The following is a 26,809-nucleotide window of genomic DNA, read 5'->3' on the forward strand; positions in this document are numbered from 1 at the left end:
GGAGATCAAAAGCTCCACTTGATTTGATTTGAAACGATTGGAATTTGGCATCATGTTCGTTAGCCATTACGATTCACATAGTAGCTTTTATGTCACCTGCTATCACAGTTTTTAATTGCGCATTTTTTTTCGTTTTCAATTCTGTGGCATGCCAAAAGTTTTAGTTCAATATCAAAGTTTAGGGAAATTCATTGCTGCCTGATCAATTTACAAATTGTTCATTATCTGATCTTATTGGCTTATTCACACCAACAATAAAGTTGCGCTTATGCTTGAATTACTCAAAATTATTTTCAAATTTGATTATTTCAACTGCCGCAAAATACTTACATAAAAATATTAAGATACATTCATACTGGCTCCATAACATTCACAGTCAACATATTCGCGTTGCTTTGCTTTTTATGAAGCCTGACTGACTCGATTGCGGAAACAATATGCCTATATGTCATGTATGCATTTTTGCAGCCCGATGGTAACGATACACAATCTGATCTCAGCATAGAGATGGAAAAGGTACGAAATTTTTACTAACTGTGCATGTCTGTACCTTTAGAATACCGCTAACTGCATGCTTTTATAACATACATTGATTTTTACATACGATTGAGACTGAACATGTACCTTTTTCATACTTTATTAAAGGAATGCTTGCCCTCATATTTATCCTGTAATATCACATCATTTATACACCCGAGCATGAGCACACGGCCCTTACACAACGCTTGTGTGTGTTTGATATCATATTGAAGTTCTTATCTAAATTGCAATACTAATAGACATATTTCTTACAGTTGCAGAAAGCTTTAAAGGAACAGCAAGACGTGAATGTTCAACTGAGGAACTACATCGACGGAATCTTGCTGTCCATCGTAGAGAACTATCCACAACTTCTCGAAGTCAAATACCAGAAAGCACCGGGCGACTTGAACGCAAGGTCATAACACACAAATCCTATATCTTTTGTTATCATCATTTCATATCCTTCGTTATACTTTCAATCGATTATCAATTTATTTGGACATGTTTTAACAATTTATTTCTATTTTATTATCAACAAATGAAATTATATATTTTTGATTTAGAATGATATTATTACTGTGATAAGAAAGGTAATCAACAAAATTATTATAAATGGCTTTCCTATTTGGAAAACTGTAGTCTTCTGTACTTGAATAATAAATTTTATAATTTTAATGAAAAGGAATTCCTTAAATATGGAGATACCTTCACAACTTTAAGTGTCAATATAATTATGATAAGATGTGTTGTAAATATAGTGTATAGTAAAATATATTAAGCATTTTAAAGGTTTAGAAAAAATATCGTTCCTTGTTATTATCTCAGACGTATGCTTATTATATGCAGTTGTCAGTTAATAATAAGTAATATATAATTTATTTGGGTTATTACTGTAGATCTGTGAAAACTAGAAGAATGTTATTGAAATATACTTTAAACGACAAGGCCAGGCCGTCCATAAAGATATTATTTGTAACTACTTAAAGCAATTTTTGTGAAAGACTGTGCGAATGGTAAACTTGGGTGCGTAGCATATAACGTTTTATATCAATAAGAAATGTATGAATTATTTGATATATTTACGACTGCTCCAAAATTACTTTCAATTATTTTTATGGCTTCAACAGCAAGAAAAAATCAACAATATGTTGATTTTTTGTTAATTGAAAATAATTTTGAAGAAGTAGGTACCTATTGTATAATAATAAATTGGAGCCATTTATATGAAGAATGTATTCATAATTGTAAATTACGTCTAACTGCATACCCTAGTACCTAAAACAATAATTATGTAGTAAGAAAGATCATGTACCTATATTTTTACAATGAAATATTTATAGTTAAGTTAGTATAGCTATATAGGCATTTGTGTACATTTTGATAACACTGTTCATAAGTCTAATAACAAAAGATGTCTTGATCTATAACAGTCATCAAAGTAAATTAAACCAATTAATACAGATTCAGTCTTTTATTCAGCGACATATCTTACATTTGTAATGAATTTAGCTCAATCTTCTTCAGTTTCTTCCTCGGCAACCAAGTCGGTATCATCTTTTTTATTGTGGTCCAAATTACTCAGCACTTTTTGTACATCTAAACGCAACATCATGAATTTTGGATCCAAATACTCCTGAAATTGAAGAGTTTCAAATAAATTTTGCCAAAAACTATATCAAAACAAGGGAGGATTTCCACTAGGTAACATCTGAGGACCAACTCTTTTTCTCAAAGACTTCGCAAACAAACTGTGCTAACGTTTTTGTGGGTCATATTTATAAATAAATTTATTACGAAAGTCGTTTATAATAAAAAAATATATATAACTGACCTCCAGTCATAATTTTTGTATAAACCGAATCTTTTGAACCCACGCTAGGACAAATATTGTATTACATCTGCATGAAGAGTAAATCCGTAAAAGAACATACGGACATCCATAATCCATAGTAAAGTATATCTACGTCCTTTCCAAATTAATCAACAAAGGTTTCGATTGCTTCGAATTTTAAATCGAGAGCCATAACTGATGATCGATTCAAAATAAGAGCTAAAATTCCAACTCACTTTAAAAGGTCCCGATTCCGGCATAGATTCAGTCGATTTCTGATGTCTCTCCTCATTCTGAAATCGATCAGCGTGATGGCTCAGATCCCCAATCCCAGCACTATGTCTCAAATTCAGGTTCCTGCCCATCAGATGCGCCATTTCTTCTTCAATAGCATTCATGGCATTGGTCACATTGGAACTCTTGTAATCTCTACTGACGGCCACGTTCATGAAAGAATCAGGTAAGGGATAATTTGTTTCGTAGTACGGCAGGATATTCTGCGAAGACTTGCACAGGGAACATTGCTGCCTACTTTCTATTTGTTTCCTCTCGTTATGAAGGTGTAACCTCTCTCTGGACAAAGCCACTTTCTCTTTGGCGACGTGCTTTTCTCTCGAGTTCAGGGAAACCACGTGCTCTTGAATCCTCCTGATCCTCTCTTCGTACATGCGTTGGATAAATTCTGCTTCGGAATATTTTTTGTCGGCATGGGTCTGTTTTTCCATTGCAGTCTTTGCAAGAAGGTCTAAGTCGCGACTTCTGAAATGATTTATTAAAAATTTTATATAATCCGATAATCTTTGATAATGATCTACCTATATATTTTTTATACATACTTAGCTATAATCCGTTGTTCCTCCATATGTAGCTGTTGTTTCTCCACATTCAATTTGGATTTTTCCTCAGACACTTCTTCTAACTGAGCTTGGAGCTCTGCTTTCATTTTCTGAAAGAATATTTTTAACAGTTTAGAAACCCTATCACCTATAACTCCCTAAGTTCTGTCTCTTCACCGTTTTATACTTACTTCAAGTTCCTGCTTGAAATTTTGTACGCTAGATTTTTCTCTAGCAAGTGAGGCGCTTTCCTTAATAGCTTTTGCTTTTTCTTCATCTATTTTAGTTATTTTTTCTTGATATTCCTTCTGGATGTCTTCCCTCAGCATCTTAATAATCAAGAATAGGCACAATATAGGTAGGCACAGTTTAGACACCCTTCGACGCTATAAACCTTATTACCTTAATTTCATCATCTTGTTTCTTGAGTACATTTTTAGCGAATTCCGTCTGCTTGTTGAACGTTGCTTTTTCGAATTCAAATTCCATTCTTTTTTGTTTCAACGTTGCTGATTCTTCCTCGATCATCTAAAAAATACACCTATTATTATTATGTGTTTCTATCAAAAACTACACAGCAGACTGCTATTGTATGAGCATTACCGAAGTCATTTGCTTCAGTCTTGCTTCAAGCATTTTGATTGTTTCTCTATTTTCAACTTTTTCAACATCCATATTGTCGCGTTCCTTTTTCAGTTGTTGTATCATATCTGCAAACTATACGTTATTTTGGTCACAATATCTAATAATAAAATTCGAAATCAGTACCTATATCATATCATATCATATCATATCATTTATTGCATTCCATAATGTACCTACATTTGGTGGAAAATATAAAATAATAGAGGTAGTCACAATTATGGACCCTGATGGGCACAGCAAAATAGTTAGAAGAGAGGAAGGCGTTTAATGTAATAATAGTAGAATCACAGATTATATAATAGTTAGTAGTATGAAGTATAATATTTAAGAATTTATTTATATTATAATATTACGAATATTTTTGTGTAGCATAACTTCGTTTTATAGTTATTTTTATTTATACGTTGCTTTTATTTAATTTTAGGTTATTTTTTTATCGGTGATATACTCGTTGATTGAATAGTATGCTTTTTTTATTAAAATTTGTTTTAGTATGTTCGTGAACTTTGTGTCACTTGTTTCGTCCTTAATTTTGTTGGGCAATTTATTATATATTTTGATGCACATCACGTAGGGGCTGTTGGAGTGTAGTGTCATGTTGGAGGTAGGTAGCATCAGCATATTTTTGTGTCTCAGTAATCTATTGGTGTGTTTGTCTGCGCGTTTGGTAAAGAACTTTGAGTATCTCCTAACGAATTTACATATTTCTAATATGTAGATGCATGGTAATGTGAGTATTTTGTGTTTTTGGAAATAGGGTTTGCAGCTGTCTGTTTGTTCTATGTTTGTTAGTATGCGGATTATAATTATAGTTCGGCCATTCAGAGAATGCGTTCCTGACACGTCGCGATTGAACTGACGACGTAACTTTGCAATGGCGTTGCAGTTACGATAAAAATATTTTTGCTGGTTGTTTACCGTTTTAACAATTGAGGAGCATTAAAACAACATTATTATATCAATAATCAATGAATGTAGTTACGTCGTCAGTTCAATCGCGACGTGTCAGGAACGCATTCTCTGAATGGCCGAACTATAGTTAGGTACTCACCATTTATCTGAGTTTCCCTCACTTGCACACTTGCATCATTCCTACGTTCAGTGCTCTCCACCAAAAGTTGTACTTTCTCTAACACTTCTTTACAATTATTTTTGTTTTCTTTCACATCTATGAGCAACTCTTTAAGATCTGACGAGAAACTGGCTGAATCCTGAATGAGAACCTGTTCCTGTTTAACTGCTTTCCTGAAGAAATAAAGGTAAATAGCAAATTGGACCTCTGAAACCGACATCATTTACGTACTTTTTACCTGTGTCGGAAAGTTTTAAACGGATTTAAGCAGACAGAACTGAATTTGTGCGAATTAAACATGTAAAGGTGGCATTGCAAAGCCCGTCAAAACAAGATGGTATAGAGTATGTCTTTCATTCATAAAATCTCCACTAACTTGATATTCTCCATCAGCGCCGCATGGTGTTCCTGCAGCACTCTAACATTCTCCAAATGCTGTTGAATCAGCATTTCATTTTCAGTCTTATGTCGATCAGTGAGAGCCACCAAATTCTCTTCAGTCATCTTCTTGTACAAATTGTGATGTTCCTCCAACCAATGTATCTTCTCCGAGTAAAACTTCACCAGTTTTTCACTCTCCTCTTTCATTCTTTCTTCGGTTTGATTTAGAGATACTTCTAGGAATGCTAACTGCCTCCTGTTGTGATCGCAAAAAAACTTTTTACAAAAAAATAAAACCGACTCCCAAAAACACTGAAAAGCAAAAAAAAACTATTCTTTGGTGCATCGGCCTAGAAGTCAGTGTCTAATGGATATTCCCGAGTTTATACGCCACCGACTTCTAGGCTGATGCACCTAAGAATAGTTTTTTTTTGCTTTTCAGTGTTTTTGGGAGTCTGTTTTATTTTTTTGTAAAAAGTTTTTTATTTTTGGCTTTTCAGTGACAAGCATAGTTGTCACTATCCGCATTTGTGGAAAGCTCTCATCAATACGAATAATATAAGCCCAAACACGAGGTAGTTTACATATTCAGTTGACGAGTTCCCTCGACCTTCTCTCGCCTCCATCAGGTCAGCTCCAAACCTTCACTGTTCACTGTTGCATAGTGTTATCAAATTTACACCTCACTGACAAGTTTTTAACTTATGCACGCCTACAATTTTCGAAAGTTGCCCTCGATTTCTCAGGGTTTCCACCATCAGATCCTGATCTGATTACGATGGGACCAAAATGGTGATGGTGGATGAGATGGTGAAGGCGTCTTTGAGAAATCGAGTAACAAACATAAAAAAAAAAATACAGCCGAATTGAGAACCTCCTCCTTTTTTTGAAGTCGGTTGAAAAATGGAACGCCTATAGAAGTTTAGAATATTACATAAAATCTACGACGACCGAACAGCTAATGTATTAGGGAAGGATGTTTGATAACTTTTATCTGGTTAAGAGGGCTGCACCATTAATGGCTGGTTTCTGAGCACCCTTGTCAATAGTAGTTTCTACTGCCTTCATATATCTAACTACTATTTCATACCTATACGAAGTTTCCATAAGATCGATTTCCTTATCATGGTTCTCCTGCAGCGACTGTACCAGCTGCAGCAATTGTTTCTTCTCCCGAGTGTGAGGCGCGTCTTTGTGATCCCCAACCGTTTGATATTCTTCTTGATAATTTGGCACGTCTTCATTTGTAACGTTTTCCGGACCCAATAGAGCCTAGAAGCAAATAGGAGAATGAGGAAAATCTTCTTTGACGGTCTTACTCTTCGAGAATAGTAGTGAAAATAAAATTTTATAGAGAAATCTAAATTTTGTACTCTAAATAAAGTTATAAAGGTTAATCATAATTATAGTTCATGAAAATTCTCGACAGTCGGTTTATCTCAAAACGCGCTGCGGGCTTCCGTTGGATTCTTGATATCGCCAACAATAGCTGCAAAACAAAATGGTTTTTATCAACTCCTAGTTTACTTTACCTTTATTCTCTGTGTGATCCTCTCCTGATGCGCCGATATGATGGACTGCATCTGCTGCCTGTTCTCCGCTTGCTTCCGCAACATGGCGTCCAGTTGGGCATGCTGCGCTTGCGCTGCCTCGCGTTGTACGCGCTGACTCTCCTTCTGACGCACTGTCATAAATTGTACAGGTAGGTTAGTCTCTGGACCGAATTAATTGAGAACACGTATTCTTAGTGGCTGGTACTAATAAATAAAAATAAAAGCAATGACTCACTTTGCAAAGCAGCGAGTTTTTCTTCCTGTGCCTTTAGCTGCAAGGCCACCATTATCTGAGACTCCTGCTGTTGCATATAAAGAGCGGCCCCCTCTGCCGTTATATCTTCATTGCTTCCATGAAGGATGTTAGAAGGAGGATTTAGTTTCACCATCTGCTCCATAGTGTCCGTGTCCTTTTTCACTTCCTCTTTGGATTCCTCAACTTTAGTTTGTTCTTCTTTTTGTGGCATTGGCTTTGCTTTTTCAGTGGCAGGTTCAGGTTTACCAACAACTTTCTTCTCTTCAGATTTTTTCTTTTTAGACTCCCCTCCGACCAACCAAGACGGCATTCCGGTGTCATCTTCCAAATCGTTGGCATCGTCATCTTTATCTTGAAAGATTCCGAGCCAATCTCCTGTGGACTTGGTTTTTTTGGTAGGAACCTCTTTTTCATCTTTTACATTATCTCGTAGAGTTTGTTTCTGTGGCAAACTTTTGCTTGAAACAGAAGTTTTAGTTTCACTTTTCCCCAAAATAGAATCGAAATCAAATTCCTGACTTTTTGCTGCAGTAACTGGTCTCGTTGACTTTAAGTGTCAATATAATTATGATAAGATGTGTTGTAAATATTGTGTATAGTAAAATATATTAAGCATTTTAAAGGTTTAGAAAAAATATTGTTCCTTGTTATTATCTCAGACGTATGCTTATTATATGCAGTTGTCAGTTAATAATAAGTAATATATAATTTATTTGGGTTTATTACTGTAGATCTGTGAAATCTAGGAGAATGTTATTGAAATATACTTTAAACGACAAGGCCAGGCCGTCCATAAAGATATTTGTACGGACGAACGTACATTTATTTTATATACATAATTTAATCTTGATGACATCGCATCGCATTGTTCATGCGCGACCTACATTTTATATTACTTTATTTTATGTTAATTTTGTATGATCAGTGAATTAAAGACACTCGCTAATAAAGGTCGTTTCCTCTTGACAACAACCACCTCTGATTAGCTGACATCATCTCATCGCGAGATTGACATCTTATGTATCGTGGTCACACAACCCGTACATTTTGGTCCTTCGAGACATCGCGAACCGCGTTTTTGACGAACATTGACAAGTAACATCGTGGCTCCTGGCAAATGACATTTAAATCAGGAGAGTGACAGTAAAAGTGCAGTGCCGTGACATTAAAGTACAGTGCCGTGACATTCATATTGAGTCAACAGCTGACTCTTATTGACTGACGCAGCTCACATCTGTGAACGGTGATTTCTGACAGCAACTTCAGGCCTGGCACCAGCTGGTGTGAAGAGTGATCGAGCATCTCAGCCATAAGTATCTCCTTCTCATCTGGACAATCTCAAGTAAGATCGTTCCATTTATTTTTTGTACTTCGGTATTTGACAAGTTTTTCTTACTTCGGTATTTGACAAGTTTTCCTGACAATCGAGATGGAAGCGCAAACTCTTTATACTCGTCAAAAGGATATTATTTCCACAATCCAGACTATAAAAATCAACTTTAAAAAAGATGGTGCGGGCAGGAAGTCTCCAGAGTATATAACCTCGAGAGTGAATACCCTACACAATCTTTGGGGTGAATTTGAAATGAATCATCAGAAACTTGTCGAATATGATGATATTACGAGTGAATATTTCGTCAAGAACATCTATGATGACACCAAGCGTACGTATGAAGAAGTACTTCACTTGTTGACTTCGTACCGCGGACAGGAAAACAAAGGTACGCAACCAGATGAAAAGCTCAATGCTTTAATCATTGAACAGAAAACGAATTTTAAGGCGTTCAAGCGGTATATCCAAAACCTTGAGATGGAGCAGTTGAGTAACAAATGGGAAATAGAAGATGAATTACGTAACCTGCAATTGAGATGGAATAACATTGACACTCTGCATTGGAAAATTGACAACATAGTTGAAGGGTCAGATATGTTCTATGAAAAGGAATATACTGAGTACGAAACCAAATTTAAAAAGAGTAAACGGGAATTAAGCAACAAGCTGTCGTCCGCTATACATCTGCAACATTCTACCCCACAGTTGGAGGTACCTGTCTTCACGGGAAATTACAATCAATGGCCTACCTTTCTCGACCTGTTTAAAGGTGGTATACATGACAATAAGCTACTAACAAAGGCTCAGAAGATGCAACATCTTAAGGGTAAACTAAAGGGAGAAGCTGAACGTTTAGTGCAACATCTACATGTATCAGCCGAAAATTATGACACCGCTTGGGAAATTCTCAACCACAGATATAACAATCAGCAAATTTTATTCACCAAACAAATTGAAATATTTCTTAATCAACCTAATATACAGAAACAAAATTCTTACGAGTTGAGAAGATTACATGATACTACTATGGAATGCATTCACGCCATCCATAATTTAGGAATTGACACCACGACGTGGGATCCTATCCTGGTTCATCTGCTGATAAAAAAGTTTGACACGCACACATACAGCGATTACATGGAAAGTAGGAAAGAACCTCGTAAATTACCAGTATTTGAGGAAGCTATTGCATTCTTAGAGGCTAAATTTACAGCCTTGGAACCTGTAAAGAAACATGACAAGAACACATCAACAATGAATAACCCAGGTTATTCTAAATCATTTGCTTACAAGGAAAAATCATCATATGTGCCTGGGAAGAAAACAGCATTTACTAGAACATCTAGCGTATTTCATTGTGTATTGTGCAATACCAACCATGCGTTATACCAATGCAGCAAATTTGAATCTATGTCACCAGAAGTTAAATTGGCAACAGTTTCGAAATATAATGTGTGCAAAAATTGTTTATTTGTGCACGAAAAAAATATCTGCAATTCCACAAAACGCTGTAAAGAATGCAACGCAGCACACAATACATTATTGCATGAAGCATGCGTCAACCCCGATGTGACCTCAAATTCTACCAAGCTATTCACACCAAGAAAACAGCAACAGATGCGTCAGCAAACTGTTCATCACTTAGCGGACATCAGTAACGAGATATTACTCCCATCGGTTCAAATGCATGTGTTATGCAAAGACGGACAATATATTAAATTGACAGCGCTTCTCGACCAGGGTTCACAAATATCCTTGATTACAGAGAATGCGGCACAAAGACTAGGATTACCCAGACGTCACTTTGACGGTACGATCTCTGGCGTCGGTACTTTATCAAACAAATGTAAAGGGAAAATTAACCTTCAGTGCAAATCGATTCATGACGATTATACATTTAATACTGATGTTCTGATTATGCCAAAAATGATTAATCATTTGCCGAACAATTCATTTGATACTGCTCATTACAAGCATATCAATAACCTTCCACTTGCAGATCCGGAATTTAACATATCGAAGCCGATTGACGTTTTATTAGATGCAAAAATATATTCAGAAATAATAATGAATGGACTCGTAAAAGGTTCTCCACAAGAACCCATTGCACAGCAGACAAAAATGGGGTGGATTCTATCGGGAAATATTACACCATCATTTAATTGTCATGTCGTCATTAATAACATAGAAGACATTGCCAATTATTGGGAGATAGAAGACATTCCATCTGACACTGAAGTGAAAAATCTTACGCAGCAAGATCAATTCTGCGAAAATTTATTCATGACAACAACACGACGTTTACCTAGTGGAAGATATGAAGTGAGGTTGCCAATGAAGGAAGGGTTTGAAAGTAAGCTGGGAGATAGCAAACCACAAGCAGTGGCTCAGTTCAAACAGCAGGAAAAGAGGTTCCAAAACGATGACACTTTATATGACAATTATAAACGATTTATCGACGAGTATATTAATATGGGTCACATGAAGAAGTGTGTTACTAAGACAAAAGTAAGCTGCATACTTCCACATCATGGAGTGATTAAAAATGACTCTACTACAACGAAGCTTAGAGTTGTATTTAATGGGTCGAGCAAAACTACATCAGGGTTCAGTCTGAATGATCTGATGGAATGTGGTCCGAAGCTCCAACAAGATATCCTGTCTCTTCTTCTGAGATGGCGAATATATAAAATTGCATTCACGGCAGACTGCGAAAAAATGTATCGTATGGTGATGCTTCAAGAAGACCAGCAGCATCTGCAAAAAATTGTCTGGCGGGACCAACTAATGAAACCGCTGGAAGAATATCAACTGTGTACAGTAACCTATGGTACAAAAGCAGCGCCATATTTAGCAATGAGGACGATAAAACAGTTAGCAAGTGATGACGCACAGAAATATCCCCTTGCAGGCAAAATTTTGGAAAATGACCTATTTGTTGATGACCTAGTTAGTGGCGCTCATACCATAGAGCAGGCTAAAAATATACAAGCGGAAGTAATTGACATGTTGAAAGGAGCAGGATTTAACTTAAGAAAATGGTCGAGTAACACGCCGGAGTTACTAATGCATTTGACAGAACACCAATTAAATCCATCGGTATTGGACTTCAAGAACGCTGACTCTACTAAAACACTTGGACTTAGATGGAATCCGGTTACCGACACATTTACATATCAAAACAAAATAGATCGCGCAACCGAGACATACACTAAACGTACTATGTTATCTGATATATCGAAGATTTTTGACCCACTTGGTTGGTTATCGCCTGTCACATTGAAAGCAAAGCTCATATTTCAACGCGTGTGGTCCACCGAAATAGGCTGGAATGATACAGTTCCTCAAGAAATCCAGGAAGAGTGGAAGTTACTGAGGGATGACTTGGACAATATCAACTACCTTGAGATACCGAGATGGATTGGTACAACAGAAACTGACATCGAAATACATGGATTTTGTGATGCTTCAGAAAAGGCATACGCATGTGTTATTTATGCCAAAACCCGACATGAGTTTCAACAGACAACAATACAACTTATAGCAGCTAAAACAAAATTAGCGCCTGCCAAGAAGAAACTGACATTACCACGGCTAGAACTTTGTGGAGCCCTACTATTGACAAAACTTGTTGCAAAGGTCTTACAAACTTTTGCAATCAATAAAATTCATGCACAGACTTATGCTTGGACAGATTCCATGGTGGTGATTGGATGGTTGCATGGGAATCCGTCACGTTGGAATGTGTTCGTGGCAAATCGTACACAACAAATTACAGCCGTTATTCCCGCAGTACAATGGAGACATACAAAATCATCTGACAATGCAGCAGACTGTGCAACTAGAGGCCTTACCCCTTCCCAGCTGAGAGAGCACTCATTGTGGTGGAAGGGACCTACGTGGCTAAAGGATGACGTTAAAGAAAATACTCTAAATATAGAAGACCCGGAGATTGAAATCAAAAGAAATCCCCAAGTAATGACTACACAATTAAAATATGAAGTTATTGAAAACATATTAGAAAAATACAGTTCTATTACTCATGCGGCACGTGTCTTGTCTTGGGTATCGCGTTTCATAACAAATACTCGGTATCGTATAACTAAAAAGGCAAGGTATGAGTCACCAACAATTAACGACAATAATTACCTGACATCGTCTGAAATAGAAAATGCATATAACATACTTATTCGGATGACACAAGTTAAAGAGTACCATGATGACATTGCACAAATACAACGAACAGGATCGGTAAAAAGCAGTAGTAGTCTACTTAAACTGAGTCCGTTTTTGGATAAGAAAAGTATTTTGAGAGTTGGTGGGAGACTGGAATATTCAAACTTGACAAACGACACCAAACATCCTATCATACTTCCGAAAACATCAAGACTGACAGAATTACTTATTAACCAGGCACATAAAACGACACTTCATGGAGGTCCTAGACTTACCTTGATGTATTTACGACAGAAGTTTTGGATTATAAGCGGATATGTAACAGTCAAAAAACATATTCGTCGTTGTATAACGTGTTGTAGATTTAGTAACGTACAAAAAAATCAATTGATGGCGAATCTACCAGAACCTCGAGTGACACCTTCACGTCCGTTTACTCACACGGGTGTTGACTTCACTGGACACGTGGATGTGAAAGCGAATAAAGGCAGAGGGATAAAAATGACAAAAGGATACATCGCAGTGTTTGTGTGCTTTGCAACCAAAGCTGTACATTTGGAGCTCGTATCTGACTTGAGCACTCCAACATTCCTCGCCGCCTTTAAGAGGATGTGTTCTAGAAGAGGCGTTCCTAAACATGTTTATAGTGACAATGGGACGAATTTTGTTGGAGCTTCCCGTGTCATCAAGAAAGAATATCAAGAAGCCTTACAGATGATCAATGAACACTTTTTAAATGACATAGCTGACATGAACATAACTTGGCACTTCAACTCACCTGCGTGGCCTAGTGCAGGTGGGTTGTGGGAAGCTGCCGTAAAAAGTATGAAGCATCACCTTAAAAGAGTTCTAGGAGAACAAAAATTGACGTATGAGGAATTTTCGACACTTTTGACTCAGATCGAAGCTTGTTTAAATTCGAGACCTCTCTACGCTATGACAGAAAATCCAGAAGATGAATATCTTACACCAGGACATTTTTTAACTGGTGGAAACATTTTGTCTTCACCCCTGACAGTTTATGATGCATGCGGAATAAAAACAAGATGGCAATTAACAGAACATATGCATCAACAATTCTGGAAAAAATGGTCTTCAGACTATTTACAACAATTGCAATCAAGATACAAATGGAATATTCCTAAGAAGGCCCCTTGCATCAATGATATAGTGCTCATAAAAGAAGACAACTTGCCACCTTCAAAATGGGTTCTCGGGCGAATAATGGAATTGCATCCCGGAAAAGATGGTTATGTGCGAGTGGTGACTGTAAAAACAAAATCAGGCACAGTGAAAAGGCCAATTATTAAATTATCACCTCTTCCCGTACAGGAAGACGAGACGATATGTAAATCTGACAACACTCAAGAATCTGACAAAATAAAACCAAGAGCTGCGAGAAGAATCAAGCGGAACTTTCTCGCAACCACTCTTCTATTACTGCTCACATTCGTAACTCCCTCTCTCCAACAAACAGTACACGTGACGTCATTGCACAATTCGAACTCTCTGTATTTTGACAAAATTGCTGACATAAATATTGTACAAGACCAATGGAAAATGGTGGTTTTCTATAATATGACCTCCTATTGGCAGAGCATTGTCGACATAGAGTCTTTCCTTCGGCAAATAAACAAATCGTGTAGAGAGGAACCTATGCTCACATCTATTGCAGCACAGTTGTACCATCAGTTGGAAGAAATAACACATCGTAACAATTTATTGACGAACATACAAACGTCGAGGAAGAAAAGAGGTCTGATTAATGGAGTTGGGTATGTTGCAAATAGTTTATTTGGAGTCTTGGATGAAAGATTTGCCAAAAGGTATGAAAAAGACATCAAACTTATACAAATTAGAGAAGATCATTTATTTTCGTTATTCAAAAATCAGACGTCAATAATGGAAGCAGAAAACAACATCATAAAAAGAAATGAAGCTGTAATGAATAAAAACTTTATCGCTATCACTGAACATATGCAACGTATCACATCTGACATGCACCAGTTTCGAAACGAGATTCAAACCACGGTACGAAAAGTTTCCTTGTTGACAGCACTCATGTCGGCTAATATTATAATTTCCCACATACAACGTTTACAGGATGACTTAATAGATACCGTAACTGACATTTACCATGGCAGAATAAATTCACATTTACTGTCTCCGGATCAGATTCAGCAACAACTCACCATAATCGCCAGTCAAATACACGGCGAACTCAAAATACCAGGGACTAACAGCAAAGAGTTATATGGACTAATGCAAATCAAAGCGAGGGTGACAAGCAAACTTTTGCTAATGGAAATCAGAATTCCTCTCTTGAACCATGATAAATTTGAACTTGACAGAATCATCACTATTCCACTGCAAAAAGGAACCAGTACTGTGTATACTCAAACTGAATCAAAATACATCGCAGTCAATGTTAATAAGGATACAGTTATACCCATGACAGAACAAGACGTACAATCGTGCGCCATGCGTGCTGAAAATGAATTTATCTGTTCATTAAATCATCCCATTTACACATTAAAAATGGGAGAATCCATTTGTAAAATCAAATATACACAAAATAGTGACAATAAGTACTGTCATACTGAAATCAAGGAATGCACATACAACTGGATCAAATTACACACCCGAGACTCGTGGCTATTCTCGTGTTGCGAGGAATGCTCAGTCCGCATTTTATGCCCAGACGGCCTAGTGACTAAACAATTAATTGGTAGTGGGGTCATTACCATCGGGCAAGGTTGTGTTTTGAAAGGTGATATGTTTACAATACATAGTCATCATAACTATATGAATCAGATGTTCATTCAACCCACTGTGGAAAGACTTCCGAACATATCTCAATTAAACAACATTTTGAATACATCTGTAACTCCACAAGACATCATTCAGATTACCAACCACACGGCAGAATTCCATGAAATAAAGCGACAGATTTCCAATTTGAAGAAACAAAAATTGGAAGAAAGCCCACTAGATGATACTCCGCATTACTATATAATTTACGGCATCTTGGGTACTGTACTTCTGATCGTTCTTATTGTCATGGGGTACAAAGTGAACCAATGGCGAATCAATACACAGACACGGAAACCTTCAGGTGACACCATATCAGTTCCTGAGCCTGGGGTCGGAGTAGCAGCATCGATGACAAGACAGGAGAGTGATGTGAATATCAGGGTGACCAGAGATCAGCCGATCTCATCTCCGGGGCAAAAGAACAACTCAAACAATAGTGAGACGTTCTCACCAGTGATGCGCAAAGCATATAGTGTGACAAGTGTGAATAAGGCTACATCGCCAACTATGAACAGAACAGTTAGCTTCAGTGTAGTTAATGATAACTAATAATAGTAACAATAGCACCAATATTCATCAATGCACTTTACTTACATAAATACATGTGTTGTTGCTTTTATACTTAATTCTTATGTAGTGTTAGACATAGTTGTACTTTTAAATTAAGTTGGTTCTCTTTTGTGTTGGCAGTATGTACGGACGAACGTACATTTATTTTATATACATAATTTAATCTTGATGACATCGCATAGCATTGTTCATGCGCGACCTACATTTTATATTACTTTATTTTATGTTAATTTTGTATGATCAGTGAATTAAAGACACTCGCTAATAAAGGTCGTTTCCTCTTGACAACAACCACCTCTGATTAGCTGACATCATCTCATCGCGAGATTGACATCTTATGTATCGTGGTCACACAACCCGTACAATATTATTTGTAACTACTTAAAGCAATTTTTGTGAAAGACTGTGCGAATGGTAAACTTGGGTGCGTAGCATATAACGTTTTATATCCATAAGAAATATATGAATTATTTGATATATTTACGACTGCTCCAAAATTACTTTCAATTATTTTTATGGCTTCAACACCAAGTAAAAATCAACATATTATAGTTCGGCCATTCAGAGAATGCGTTCCTGACACGTCGCGATTGAACTGACTGAATTATAACATTCATTGATTATTGATATAATAATGTTGTTTTAATGCTCCTCAATTGTTAAAACGGTAAACAACCAGCAAAAATATTTTTATCGTAACTGCAACGCCATTGCAAAGTTACGTCGTCAGTTCAATCGCGACGTGTCAGGAACGCATTCTCTGAATGGCCGAACTATAATTGAAAATAATTTTGAAGAAGTAGGTACCTATTGTATAATAATAAATTGGAGCCATTTATATGAAGAATGTATTCATAATTGTAAATTACGTCTAACTGCATACCCTAGTACCTAAAACAATAATTATGTAGTAAGAAAGATCATGTACCTATATTTTTACAATGAAATATTTATAGTTAAGTTAGTACGTAGCTATATAGGCATTTGTGTACATTGTGATAACACTGTTCATAAGTCTAATAACAAAAGATGTCTTGATCTATAACAGTCATCAAAGTAAATTAAACCAATTAATACAGATTCAGTCTTTTATTCAGCGACATATCTTACATTTGTAATGAATTTAGCTCAATCTTCTTCAGTTTCTTCCTCGGCAACCAAGTCGGTATCATCTTTTTTATTGTGGTCCAAATTACTCAGCACTTTTTGTACATCTAAACGCAACATCATGAATTTTGGATCCAAATACTCCTGAAATTGAAGAGTTTCAAATAAATTTTGCCAAAAACTATATCAAAACAAGGGAGGATTTCCACTAGGTAACATCTGAGGACCAACTCTTTTTCTCAAAGACTTCGCAAACAAACTGTGCTAACGTTTTTGTGGTTCATATTTATAAGTAAAATTGTTACGAAAGTTGTTTACTTATAATAAAAAAATATATAACTGACCTCCAGTCATAATTTTTGTATCAACCGAATCTTTTTTGAACCCACGCTAGGACAAATATTGTATTACATCTGCATGAAGAGTAAATCCGTAAAAGAACATACGGACATCCATAATCCATAGTAAAGTATATCTACGTCCTTTCCAAATTAATCAACAAAGGTTTCGATTGCTTCGAATTTTAAATCGAGAGCCATAACTGATGATCGATTCAAAATAAGAGCTAAAATTCCAACTCACTTTAAAAGGTCCCGATTCCGGCATAGATTCAGTCGATTTCTGATGTCTCTCCTCATTCTGAAATCGATCAGCGTGATGGCTCAGATCCCCAATCCCAGCACTATGTCTCAAATTCAGGTTCCTGCCCATCAGATGCGCCATTTCTTCTTCAATAGCATTCATGGCATTCGTCACATTGGAACTCTTGTAATCTCTACTGACGGCCACGTTCATGAAAGAATCAGGTAAGGGATAATTTGTTTCGTAGTACGGCAGGATATTCTGCGAAGACTTGCACAGGGAACATTGCTGCCTACTTTCTATTTGTTTCCTCTCGTTATGAAGGTGTAACCTCTCTCTGGACAAAGCCACTTTCTCTTTGGCGACGTGCTTTTCTCTCGAGTTCAGGGAAACCACGTGCTCTTGAATCCTCCTGATCCTCTCTTCGTACATGCGTTGGATAAATTCTGCTTCGGAATATTTTTTGTCGGCATGGGTCTGTTTTTCCATTGCAGTCTTTGCAAGAAGGTCTAAGTCACGACTTCTGAAATGATTTATTAAAAATTTTATATAATCCGATAATCTTTGATAATGATCTACCTATATATTTTTTATACATACTTAGCTATAATCCGTTGTTCCTCCATATGTAGCTGTTGTTTCTCCACATTCAATTTGGATTTTTCCTCAGACACTTCTTCTAACTGAGCTTGGAGCTCTGCTTTCATTTTCTGAAAGAATATTTTTAACAGTTTAGAAACCCTATCACCTATAACTCCCTAAGTTCTGTCTCTTCACCGTTTTATACTTACTTCAAGTTCCTGCTTGAAATTTTGTACGCTAGATTTTTCTCTAGCAAGTGAGGCGCTTTCCTTAATAGCTTTTGCTTTTTCTTCATCTATTTTAGTTATTTTTTCTTGATATTCCTTCTGGATGTCTTCCCTCAGCATCTTAATAATCAAGAATAGGCACAATATAGGTAGGCACAGTTTAGACACCCTTCGACGCTATAAACCTTATTACCTTAATTTCATCATCTTGTTTCTTGAGTACATTTTTAGCGAATTCCGTCTGCTTGTTGAACGTTGCTTTTTCGAATTCAAATTCCATTCTTTTTTGTTTCAACGTTGCTGATTCTTCCTCGATCATCTAAAAAATACACCTATTATTATTATGTGTTTCTATCAAAAACTACACAGCAGACTGCTATTGTATGAGCATTACCGAAGTCATTTGCTTCAGTCTTGCTTCAAGCATTTTGATTGTTTCTCTATTTTCAACTTTTTCAATATCCATATTGTCGCGTTCCTTTTTCAGTTGTTGTATCATATCTGCAAACAATACGTTATTTTGGTCACAATATCTAATAATAAAATTCGATAATTCCTATAATTAGTTAGGTACTCACCATTTATCTGAGTTTCCCTCACTTGCACACTTGCATCATTCCTACGTTCAGTGCTCTCCACCAAAAGTTGTACTTTCTCTAACACTTCTTTACAATTATTTTTGTTTTCTTTCACATCTATGAGCAACTCTTGAAGATCTGACGAGAAACTGGCTGAATCCTGAATGAGAACCTGTTCCTGTTTAACTGCTTTCCTGAAGAAATAAAGGTAAATATCAAATTGGACCTCTGAAACCGACATCATTTACGTACTATTTACCTGTATCGGAAAGTTTTAAACGGGTTTAAGCAGACAGAACTGAATTTGTGCGAATTAAACATGTAAAGGTGGCATTGCAAAGCCCGTCAAAACAAGATGGTATAGAGTATGTCTTTCATTCATAAAATCTCCACTAACTTGATATTCTCCATCAGCGCCGCATGGTGTTCCTGCAGCACTCTAACATTCTCCAAATGCTGTTGAATCAGCATTTCATTTTCAGTCTTATGTCGATCAGTCAGAGCCACCAAATTCTCTTCAGTCATCTTCTTGTACAAATTGTGATGTTCCTCCAACCAATGTATCTTCTCCGAGTAAAACTTCACCAGTTTTTCACTCTCCTCTTTCATTCTTTCTTCGGTTTGATTTAGAGATACTTCTAGGAATGCTAACTGCCTCCTGTTGTGATCGCAAAAAAAACTTTTTACAAAAAAATAAAACCGACTCCCAAAAACACTGAAAAGCAAAAAAAAAACTATTTATTTTTTGCATCTGCCTAGAAGTCAGTGTCTAATGGATATTCCCGAGTTTATACGCCACCGACTTCTAGGCTGATGCACCTAAGAATAGTTTTTTTTTGCTTTTCAGTGTTTTTGGGAGTCTGTTTTATTTTTTTGTAAAAAGTTTTTTATTTTTGGCTTTTCAGTGACAAGCATAGTTGTCACTATCCGCATTTGTGGAAAGCTCTCATCAATACGAATAATATAAGCCCAAACACGAGGTAGTTTACATATTCAGTTGACGAGTTCCCTCGACCTTCTCTCGCCTCCATCAGGTCAGCTCCAAACCTTCACTGTTCACTGTTGCATAGTGTTATCAAATTTACACCTCACTGACAAGTTTTTAACCTATGCACGCCTACAATTTTCGAAAGTTGCCCTCGATTTCTCAGGGTTTCCACCATCAGATCCTGATCTGATTACGATGGGACCAAAATGGTGATGGTGGATGAGATGGTGAAGGCGTCTTTGAGAAATCGAGTAACAAACATAAAAAAAAAATACAGCCGAATTGAGAACCTGCTCCTTTTTTTGAAGTCGGTTGAAAAATGGAACGCCTATAGAAGTTTAGAATATTACATAAAATCTACGACGACCGAACAGCTAATGTATTAGGGAAGGATGTTTGATAACTTTTATCTGGTTAAGAGGGCTGCACCATTAATGGCTGGTTTCTGAGCACCCTTGTCAATAGTAGTTTCTACTGCCTTCATATATCTAACTACTATTTCATACCTATACGAAGTTTCCATAAGATCGATTTCCTTATCATGGTTCTCCTGCAGCGACTGTACCAGCTGCAGCAATTGTTTCTTCTCCCGAGTGTGAGGCGCGTCTTTGTGATCCCCAACCGTTTGATATTCTTCTTGATAATTTGGCACGTCTTCATTTGCAACGTTTTCCGGACCCAATAGAGCCTAGAAGCAAATAGGAGAATGAGGAAAATCTTCTTTGACGGTCTTACTCTTCGAGAATAGTAGTGAAAATAAAATTTTACAGAGAAATCTAAATTTTGTACTCTAAATAAAGTTATAAAGGTTAATCATAATTATAGTTCATGAAAATTCTCGACAGTCGGTTTATCTCAAAACGCGCTGCGGGCTTCCGTTGGATTCTTGATATCGCCAACAATAGCTGCAAAACAAAATGGTTTTTATCAACTCCTAGTTTACTTTACCTTTATTCTCTGTGTGATCCTCTCCTGATGCGCCGATATGATGGACTGCATCTGCTGCCTGTTCTCCGCTTGCTTCCGCAACATGGCGTCCAGTTGGGCATGCTGCGCTTGCGCTGCCTCGCGTTGTACGCGCTGACTCTCCTTCTGACGCACTGTCATAAATTGTACAGGTAGGTTAGTATCTGGACCGAATTAATTGAGAACACGTATTCTTAGTGGCTGGTACTAATAAATAAAAATAAAAGCAATGACTCACTTTGCAAAGCAGCGAGTTTTTCTTCCTGTGCCTTTAGCTGCAAGGCCACCATTATCTGAGACTCCTGCTGTTGCATATAAAGAGCGGCCCCCTCTGCCGTTATATCTTCATTGCTTCCATGAAGAATGTTAGAAGGAGGATTTAGTTTCACCATCTGCTCCATAGTGTCCGTGTCCTTTTTCACTTCCTCTTTGGATTCCTCAACTTTAGTTTGTTCTTCTTTTTGTGGCATTGGCTTTGCTTTTTCAGTGGCAGGTTCAGGTTTACCAACAACTTTCTTCTCTTCAGATTTTTTCTTTTTAGACTCCCCTCCGACCAACCAAGACGGCATTCCGGTGTCATCTTCCAAACCGTTGGCATCGTCATCTTTATCTTGAAAGATTCCGAGCCAATCTCCTGTGGACTTGGTTTTTTTGGTAGGAACCTCTTTTTCATCTTTTACATTATCTCGTAGAGTTTGTTTCTGTGGCAAACTTTTGCTTGAAACAGAAGTTTTAGTTTCACTTTTCCCCAAAATAGAATCGAAATCAAATTCCTGACTTTTTGCTGCAGTAACTGGTCTCGTTGACTGGCTGGAGCCCCCGGTTTTGGTTGAAGATCCACCCAAAATATCGTCGAGTAAAGATTGTGCACTCTTGCCCTTCTCCATCGATTTACTTGGCTCTCTTTTTGTTCCACCCAAATCACCAAGTATGTCCAATTTGTCTGCACTCGTACTTACTTTAGGCTTCGCTGGCGATTTACTGGTATCTAATTTATCAAGTGCCCCCTTTACTTTAGTATCGGATTGAGTAAATTTTATAGATTCTTTTGAGACTGTCCGCTTAAAAGGCGTCGGAGATTTTTTTGAATCAATGTCAAACAACGAATCCTTCTTATCTTCAGTGCTGGCAGTGGGTTTGGGGTCTGCATCCCTCAAATCAAACAGGGCGCTTTTCTTTTCTACAGTTGGAGTCGTCTTTTTCTTAGCAGGTTTCTTTTTCCCTAATACATCGTCATCGAAAAAACTGTCATCACTACCATCACTTAGAATTCCAGCCAGAGGATCGTCAATGTTAAAACTCATTTTTATTAAGTTTTACAGACTGTGGGGTGACTGTGGGGTTAAAATTTATTGAGAGCACGTCTCTCATTGTTTACAAATTGGCCGCCATGGAAACGGAAGACTTTCGTCATAGACCTTAGGACTTGGAATGATTTTTTTATCTTTGGTTGATGGCACTGTCAAGAAACTTTGGTTGAGTATGGAGAGCTTATTCAGGAGCATTGAATTGTTTTTTACTAAAATATTGAAGTATCGACACTCACACAATCGAATTCTGGGGTGCAGAAATCGCTTACTGTGCTTTATTTGGACAGCCCTGCAGTATTCTTGATTATTGCCTAGATTTTTTTTTCTGTTGCACTGTCAGATTTTCATTTGCAGTTATTTTAAAGATGTTTTAAAGCTTGAAATGTTTGTTGTTACAGAACACGTCGTTATAGGCAAAGACTTTAAAATTAAACGAGAATATTTTATTTTCAGTTAGGTTATCGTGAATGTCTCCGTAGTTACGATCGATCAATACGTTTCCAAACGTAACAACGTATTTTTTTTATAATCTGTGCAAAAAATTTGTTGCTTCACGTCAGCCAGTCGGCTGTATTTTAATTATTTTTTTCAAAACAACTACGATACAATAGCGTTTTTGTTAATTTAATTCCACTTACTGACAATTCACTTAAAACTATGGAATATATTGGTAAGTATTTATACACGTTCGTTCAATTTTTTCACAAAAATACAATTTGACAGTCTTTGTGGATGAACACACCGAGACCTTTTGTTCTAGAAATTTTGCTAACTCACGTTGTGATGTTATTTTCTAGCTTCAGAGAAGGGAGATTCAACAGAAAATCGGGATCCAAATTCAATAGCCAATGGCACATCGAAGACAGTTGCAGAAAACAAAAGTATTTTGGAGGGCGCACACATAGAAGCTCCCGCGGAGAGTGCGCCATGCACCTCCGAGACCACTGAAGACTCAGAACCTGAATTTTGTGAGATTCCGGAACAGATCGAATTTACAGTAGTTTTTAATAAAGCAAAACATGACATAACGTTTGCGTACGATGCGACTGTGGTAGATTTAAAAGCACATTTGGAGCGAATATGCGGCGTGCCGCAGTCAGCGCAGAAATTAATTATTAAGGGCATGGCGAAGGACAACATGACACTGCGACAATCCGGCATCGTAAAGGGAGGCAAGGTGATGCTGGTGGGATCCAAAATGGATGACATCCTGGCTGTGAAGAGTGCCCAAATGGTACATATCAGTAATGTATACTAAACTATTTGATCATTGTGAAGTCATATAAACAACTATATTGTTTATATTTTGTAGACAATATAACTCAATCAAAATCCAATACTCAAGTATTTTCAAAAACCATTCAATCTAATAATAATTTATGAGATTTTCCAGAATCAAAACATATGATTACCACCTAATTGCCAGTAGTCAAATATCTCTCAATCTTATATGTTTGATATTTTTAAGGAATCAGCAGAGGAAAAAGCCAGCAGTCAGTCAAGCAAGGAACCACTATGTATGCAGAAGATCCATAGGAAAGTGCTGGATAAGGGCATCCCCCCTGATGTGATGCCCGGCATTAAGGGAGTCAAGGTATAGTAAAAACAACATACCAATTACATAAACTATCACCTTATCTAGAAAACTGTTTATCCACAACATAATAAACAGATAAAACAATGATATGCAAAAAAGTTGCTATTATTTACAAAATATAAAAATAAGAATCTGATAAGATATTTTAAACTTTCTCTTATCAGTCAAATCACAACATTACATGTGCTAAAAATACAGAGTAAGCATTTAGTAGCTGGTTAGATTTATCAAAATTATTTTGGGTACTACAATTGTAGACACTTTTTCTTAGTGCATTCTGTGGTCAAGTTAATATTTTGTGTAAATTAAATCCTATTGGACAATATAATATACAGTAACTTTTTGTAAAAATAATGATACTCAGCTGCATCTGGTTTGGCCGAAAGCTGACCACAACAAAGTTCGCAAAAGCTATAGGCAGCCTATTGGACAAATAATACAATATAATATCAATAATAATTATTTACAATATAATATATTTTGCCTTTTGGATACCCAAACATGACTCCACAAACTATTTCCAGGAACCCCTGCCACCAGTACCTCTCAGCGGTATGCTAAACAAACACGGTGGGAAAGTACGACTCACGTTCAAACATGAGCAGGACCAGCTCTGGATCGGCACCAAGGAGCGCACTGAGAAACTCGCCATGGCATCTATTAAAAGTAAGTTGTAGATAAATATAATCATTATTTAAACAAAGTGTGTATATGTTATTTTTAAAGTTTAGTTTGTTTGTTTTCAATTAAGCTTGTATGTAAACCACTGTTGTAAAGTCATAATTTATTGGATTAAACAAGGTGTATGTATTTTAAAGTTATTTGTAGAGTTGAGCTAGTTTTTTTTTTTTTCAACTAATCTTTTGTGTAAACTTGTATTGTATTGGGTAATCTTCATCAATCAATGGTCAATGACAAAGTAATGCTATTCCAGTTAGATTTACATAATCCATAATAATATAAGAAGACAGATCCAATTGGACTACTAATTCCACTTTATTATCTTATTGGTTTTATCAGTTAACTAGGATTTTCCTTCATTCAAAATTAAATTAATGAATCTAATGTTTATTTATGTTTTCCAGGCATCACATCTGAACCAATCAAAGAACATGAAGAATATCATATCATGGTATGTGTATTATTTCAACTAAATTTTTCTTCAATAAACATTGTGTGAATATTTACATCACTATAATAATATATAACTAATAATTTCACTTGTCTGTTGCACAGGGTCTACAGCTAGGCCCGACAGAAGCGTCCCGGTATTGGGTGTACTGGGTGCCGGCACAATACATCGAAGCCATAAAGGATGCAGTGCTCGGCGTCTGGCAATTATTCTAATCTTGTAATATTCGTGAATCTTCTGTCCATTGCTGTGTCTACCTTCCTGTCAGCTGATTGGGTAGTTGCAATATAAAATTTTAATGTAATGTGTCCATTTCAATCGGTACAATGTAATGGTACCATTTTTTGTGATAAAAATACATAATGCCAAGTCAATTAAAATTGTCCATTCAAACTGGCATCTATCTGGTCAAAAAATTTGAGAAATTATTTATTGTTATTGTAAGTTTGCATTTCGTGCATTTGGGTTCAGTGAGCTGTACATACAATTCTGCTATTGTAATAATATTCTAGAGAGCGCCGGAGTAAGCGCGTCGCCGTGAGCTTATTGTCCCTCGAGTTTCAAACCTGATCTCTTTTAATGTGAACTTTACAATGTAAACTTGGGTGACAGATTGGACTGAGTACACAACTCTCTCTATTATCAATTTTCCTATCACTTTTAGTGTAATCATGATGTGTGGTTTATAATAATGTGTATTTTACGTGTAAGTTGTTACTCAAGCCAATCCTTCACCCAAAACTTTTGATCATAGAATTAGACGAATAAAACGTTTTGAATATTTATTTTGTTGTTTGTTTCATGCCCTGTATTTGAATACATAGTTCGTGCCAAACGCAATGGCTGCATTTTTGAGTACGCCGTCTCGGGAGAGCTGCACGAGCGGGATGGGCTAGTATAGGCCCCTTTTTATGTTCAGAAGTAAGTTTGGCGTAAACTAAACGTGTGCGTTCGCGCAGCGGAATGTTGTTGAATTTAAATATTTTAATTATGCAGATAATTAGTGTAAGACGTTCTATAATTGTGTATGGTAAATAAAAATTTGTGTATGCAGCCATTGTAGAGAAATTCACCAAAAACAGATTCCGCTGGGCGAGCGTTGTCCTGGCGGAACTTTTTTAAATCCATAGACTTTAGAAGAAAAGAGATGTGTCCAAAAATTAGTGTGTATTTGTGTATAATTATTTATGTATGAATGAAATCAGTGCATGCATAAACTTCGGAGAAATTCAAGTTTCCGCTACGCGAACGTTTGGTCATTAGCTAGTTTTCATATAAAGCGCTTACATAGAGAGCTGTAGATTTTTACATACGTTGTTTTGAATTTGTTTATAGTTGTTTAAAAAACAGATTTAGAAAAAGTCGTAGGGTTTAAAAGACAAAAATATAAACGTAAAATACACTTATTAGGTCTTAGTTCTTAAAGTATGCAGTTTGGAGTCTAGATTTTCACGTTTAAACAAACCTTGTAAGTGTCTGCAACCTGTTGCCAAGTATCAATGATGTTCCGTTAGTAATTAAAAAGTTATAGGATAATTTACCATGAATAGATCACTGTTTACAAAGCAGTCGAATATCACGAAATTCTAAAGGAATTGCATGGTAAAATGTTTGCCAATAATTAGTTTAATCATTCAACTATTCACTTGCAAAATTTCATGTCATTAAATTCAGTAATTAAAGAAAGACAATTATAATACTGACGAAGCATCGAAAACCTACATAATCCGACCAAGTTCGGATAGCTATAA

At 36.5% G+C, this 26,809-nt stretch overlaps 4 protein-coding genes across 8 annotated transcripts in view; 2 read left to right on the top strand and 2 right to left on the bottom strand.

The window, feature by feature from the left end:
* Positions 1–1,984, top strand: part of LOC124635259 (rab11 family-interacting protein 4) — a 75,179-nt gene extending 73,195 nt beyond the window's left edge. For 4 of the 5 annotated variants that reach the window (XM_047171122.1, XM_047171118.1, XM_047171117.1 and 1 more), the window contains 2 exons: positions 469–516; positions 795–1,984. In XM_047171122.1, the coding sequence (XP_047027078.1) occupies positions 469–516; positions 795–944 (198 nt within the window). In that variant the 3' untranslated portion in view covers positions 945–1,984. The remainder of the gene's footprint in view (positions 1–468; positions 517–794) is intronic. The other variant, XM_047171120.1, reaches the window with a different exon arrangement.
* Positions 1,979–8,407, bottom strand: LOC124635354 (myosin-11-like). Its single transcript, XM_047171234.1, has 12 exons — positions 8,306–8,407; positions 7,076–7,643; positions 6,820–6,971; positions 6,378–6,559; positions 5,283–5,543; positions 4,886–5,079; positions 3,793–3,899; positions 3,592–3,717; positions 3,381–3,518; positions 3,190–3,299; positions 2,590–3,112; positions 1,979–2,155 (listed from the first exon to the last, which is right to left on the bottom strand). The coding sequence occupies exons 1-12, from the start codon at positions 8,405–8,407 to the stop codon at positions 2,033–2,035; spliced, it is 2,586 nt and encodes an 861-aa protein (XP_047027190.1). The 3' UTR covers positions 1,979–2,032.
* An 8,664-nt stretch (positions 8,408–17,071) lies between these two features.
* On the bottom strand, positions 17,072–22,323 carry LOC124635262 (paramyosin-like). The gene is made up of 11 exons (XM_047171129.1): positions 21,258–22,323; positions 21,002–21,153; positions 20,560–20,741; positions 19,463–19,723; positions 19,066–19,259; positions 18,882–18,988; positions 18,681–18,806; positions 18,470–18,607; positions 18,279–18,388; positions 17,679–18,201; positions 17,072–17,240 (listed from the first exon to the last, which is right to left on the bottom strand). Exons 1-11 carry the CDS (start codon positions 22,321–22,323, stop codon positions 17,118–17,120), a joined length of 2,982 nt encoding a protein of 993 aa, XP_047027085.1. The 3' UTR covers positions 17,072–17,117.
* Positions 22,324–22,838: 515 nt separating this feature from the next.
* LOC124634920 (ubiquitin domain-containing protein UBFD1-like) lies at positions 22,839–25,843 on the top strand. Its single transcript, XM_047170605.1, has 6 exons — positions 22,839–22,999; positions 23,127–23,563; positions 23,798–23,923; positions 24,451–24,592; positions 25,012–25,058; positions 25,163–25,843. Exons 1-6 carry the CDS (start codon positions 22,987–22,989, stop codon positions 25,271–25,273), a joined length of 876 nt encoding a protein of 291 aa, XP_047026561.1. The 5' UTR covers positions 22,839–22,986; the 3' UTR covers positions 25,274–25,843.
* Positions 25,844–26,809: the final 966 nt, after the last annotated feature.

The sequence above is a fragment of the Helicoverpa zea genome, chromosome 12 (assembly GCF_022581195.2).
Source record: "Helicoverpa zea isolate HzStark_Cry1AcR chromosome 12, ilHelZeax1.1, whole genome shotgun sequence".
Lineage (NCBI taxonomy): Eukaryota > Metazoa > Arthropoda > Insecta > Lepidoptera > Noctuidae > Helicoverpa > Helicoverpa zea.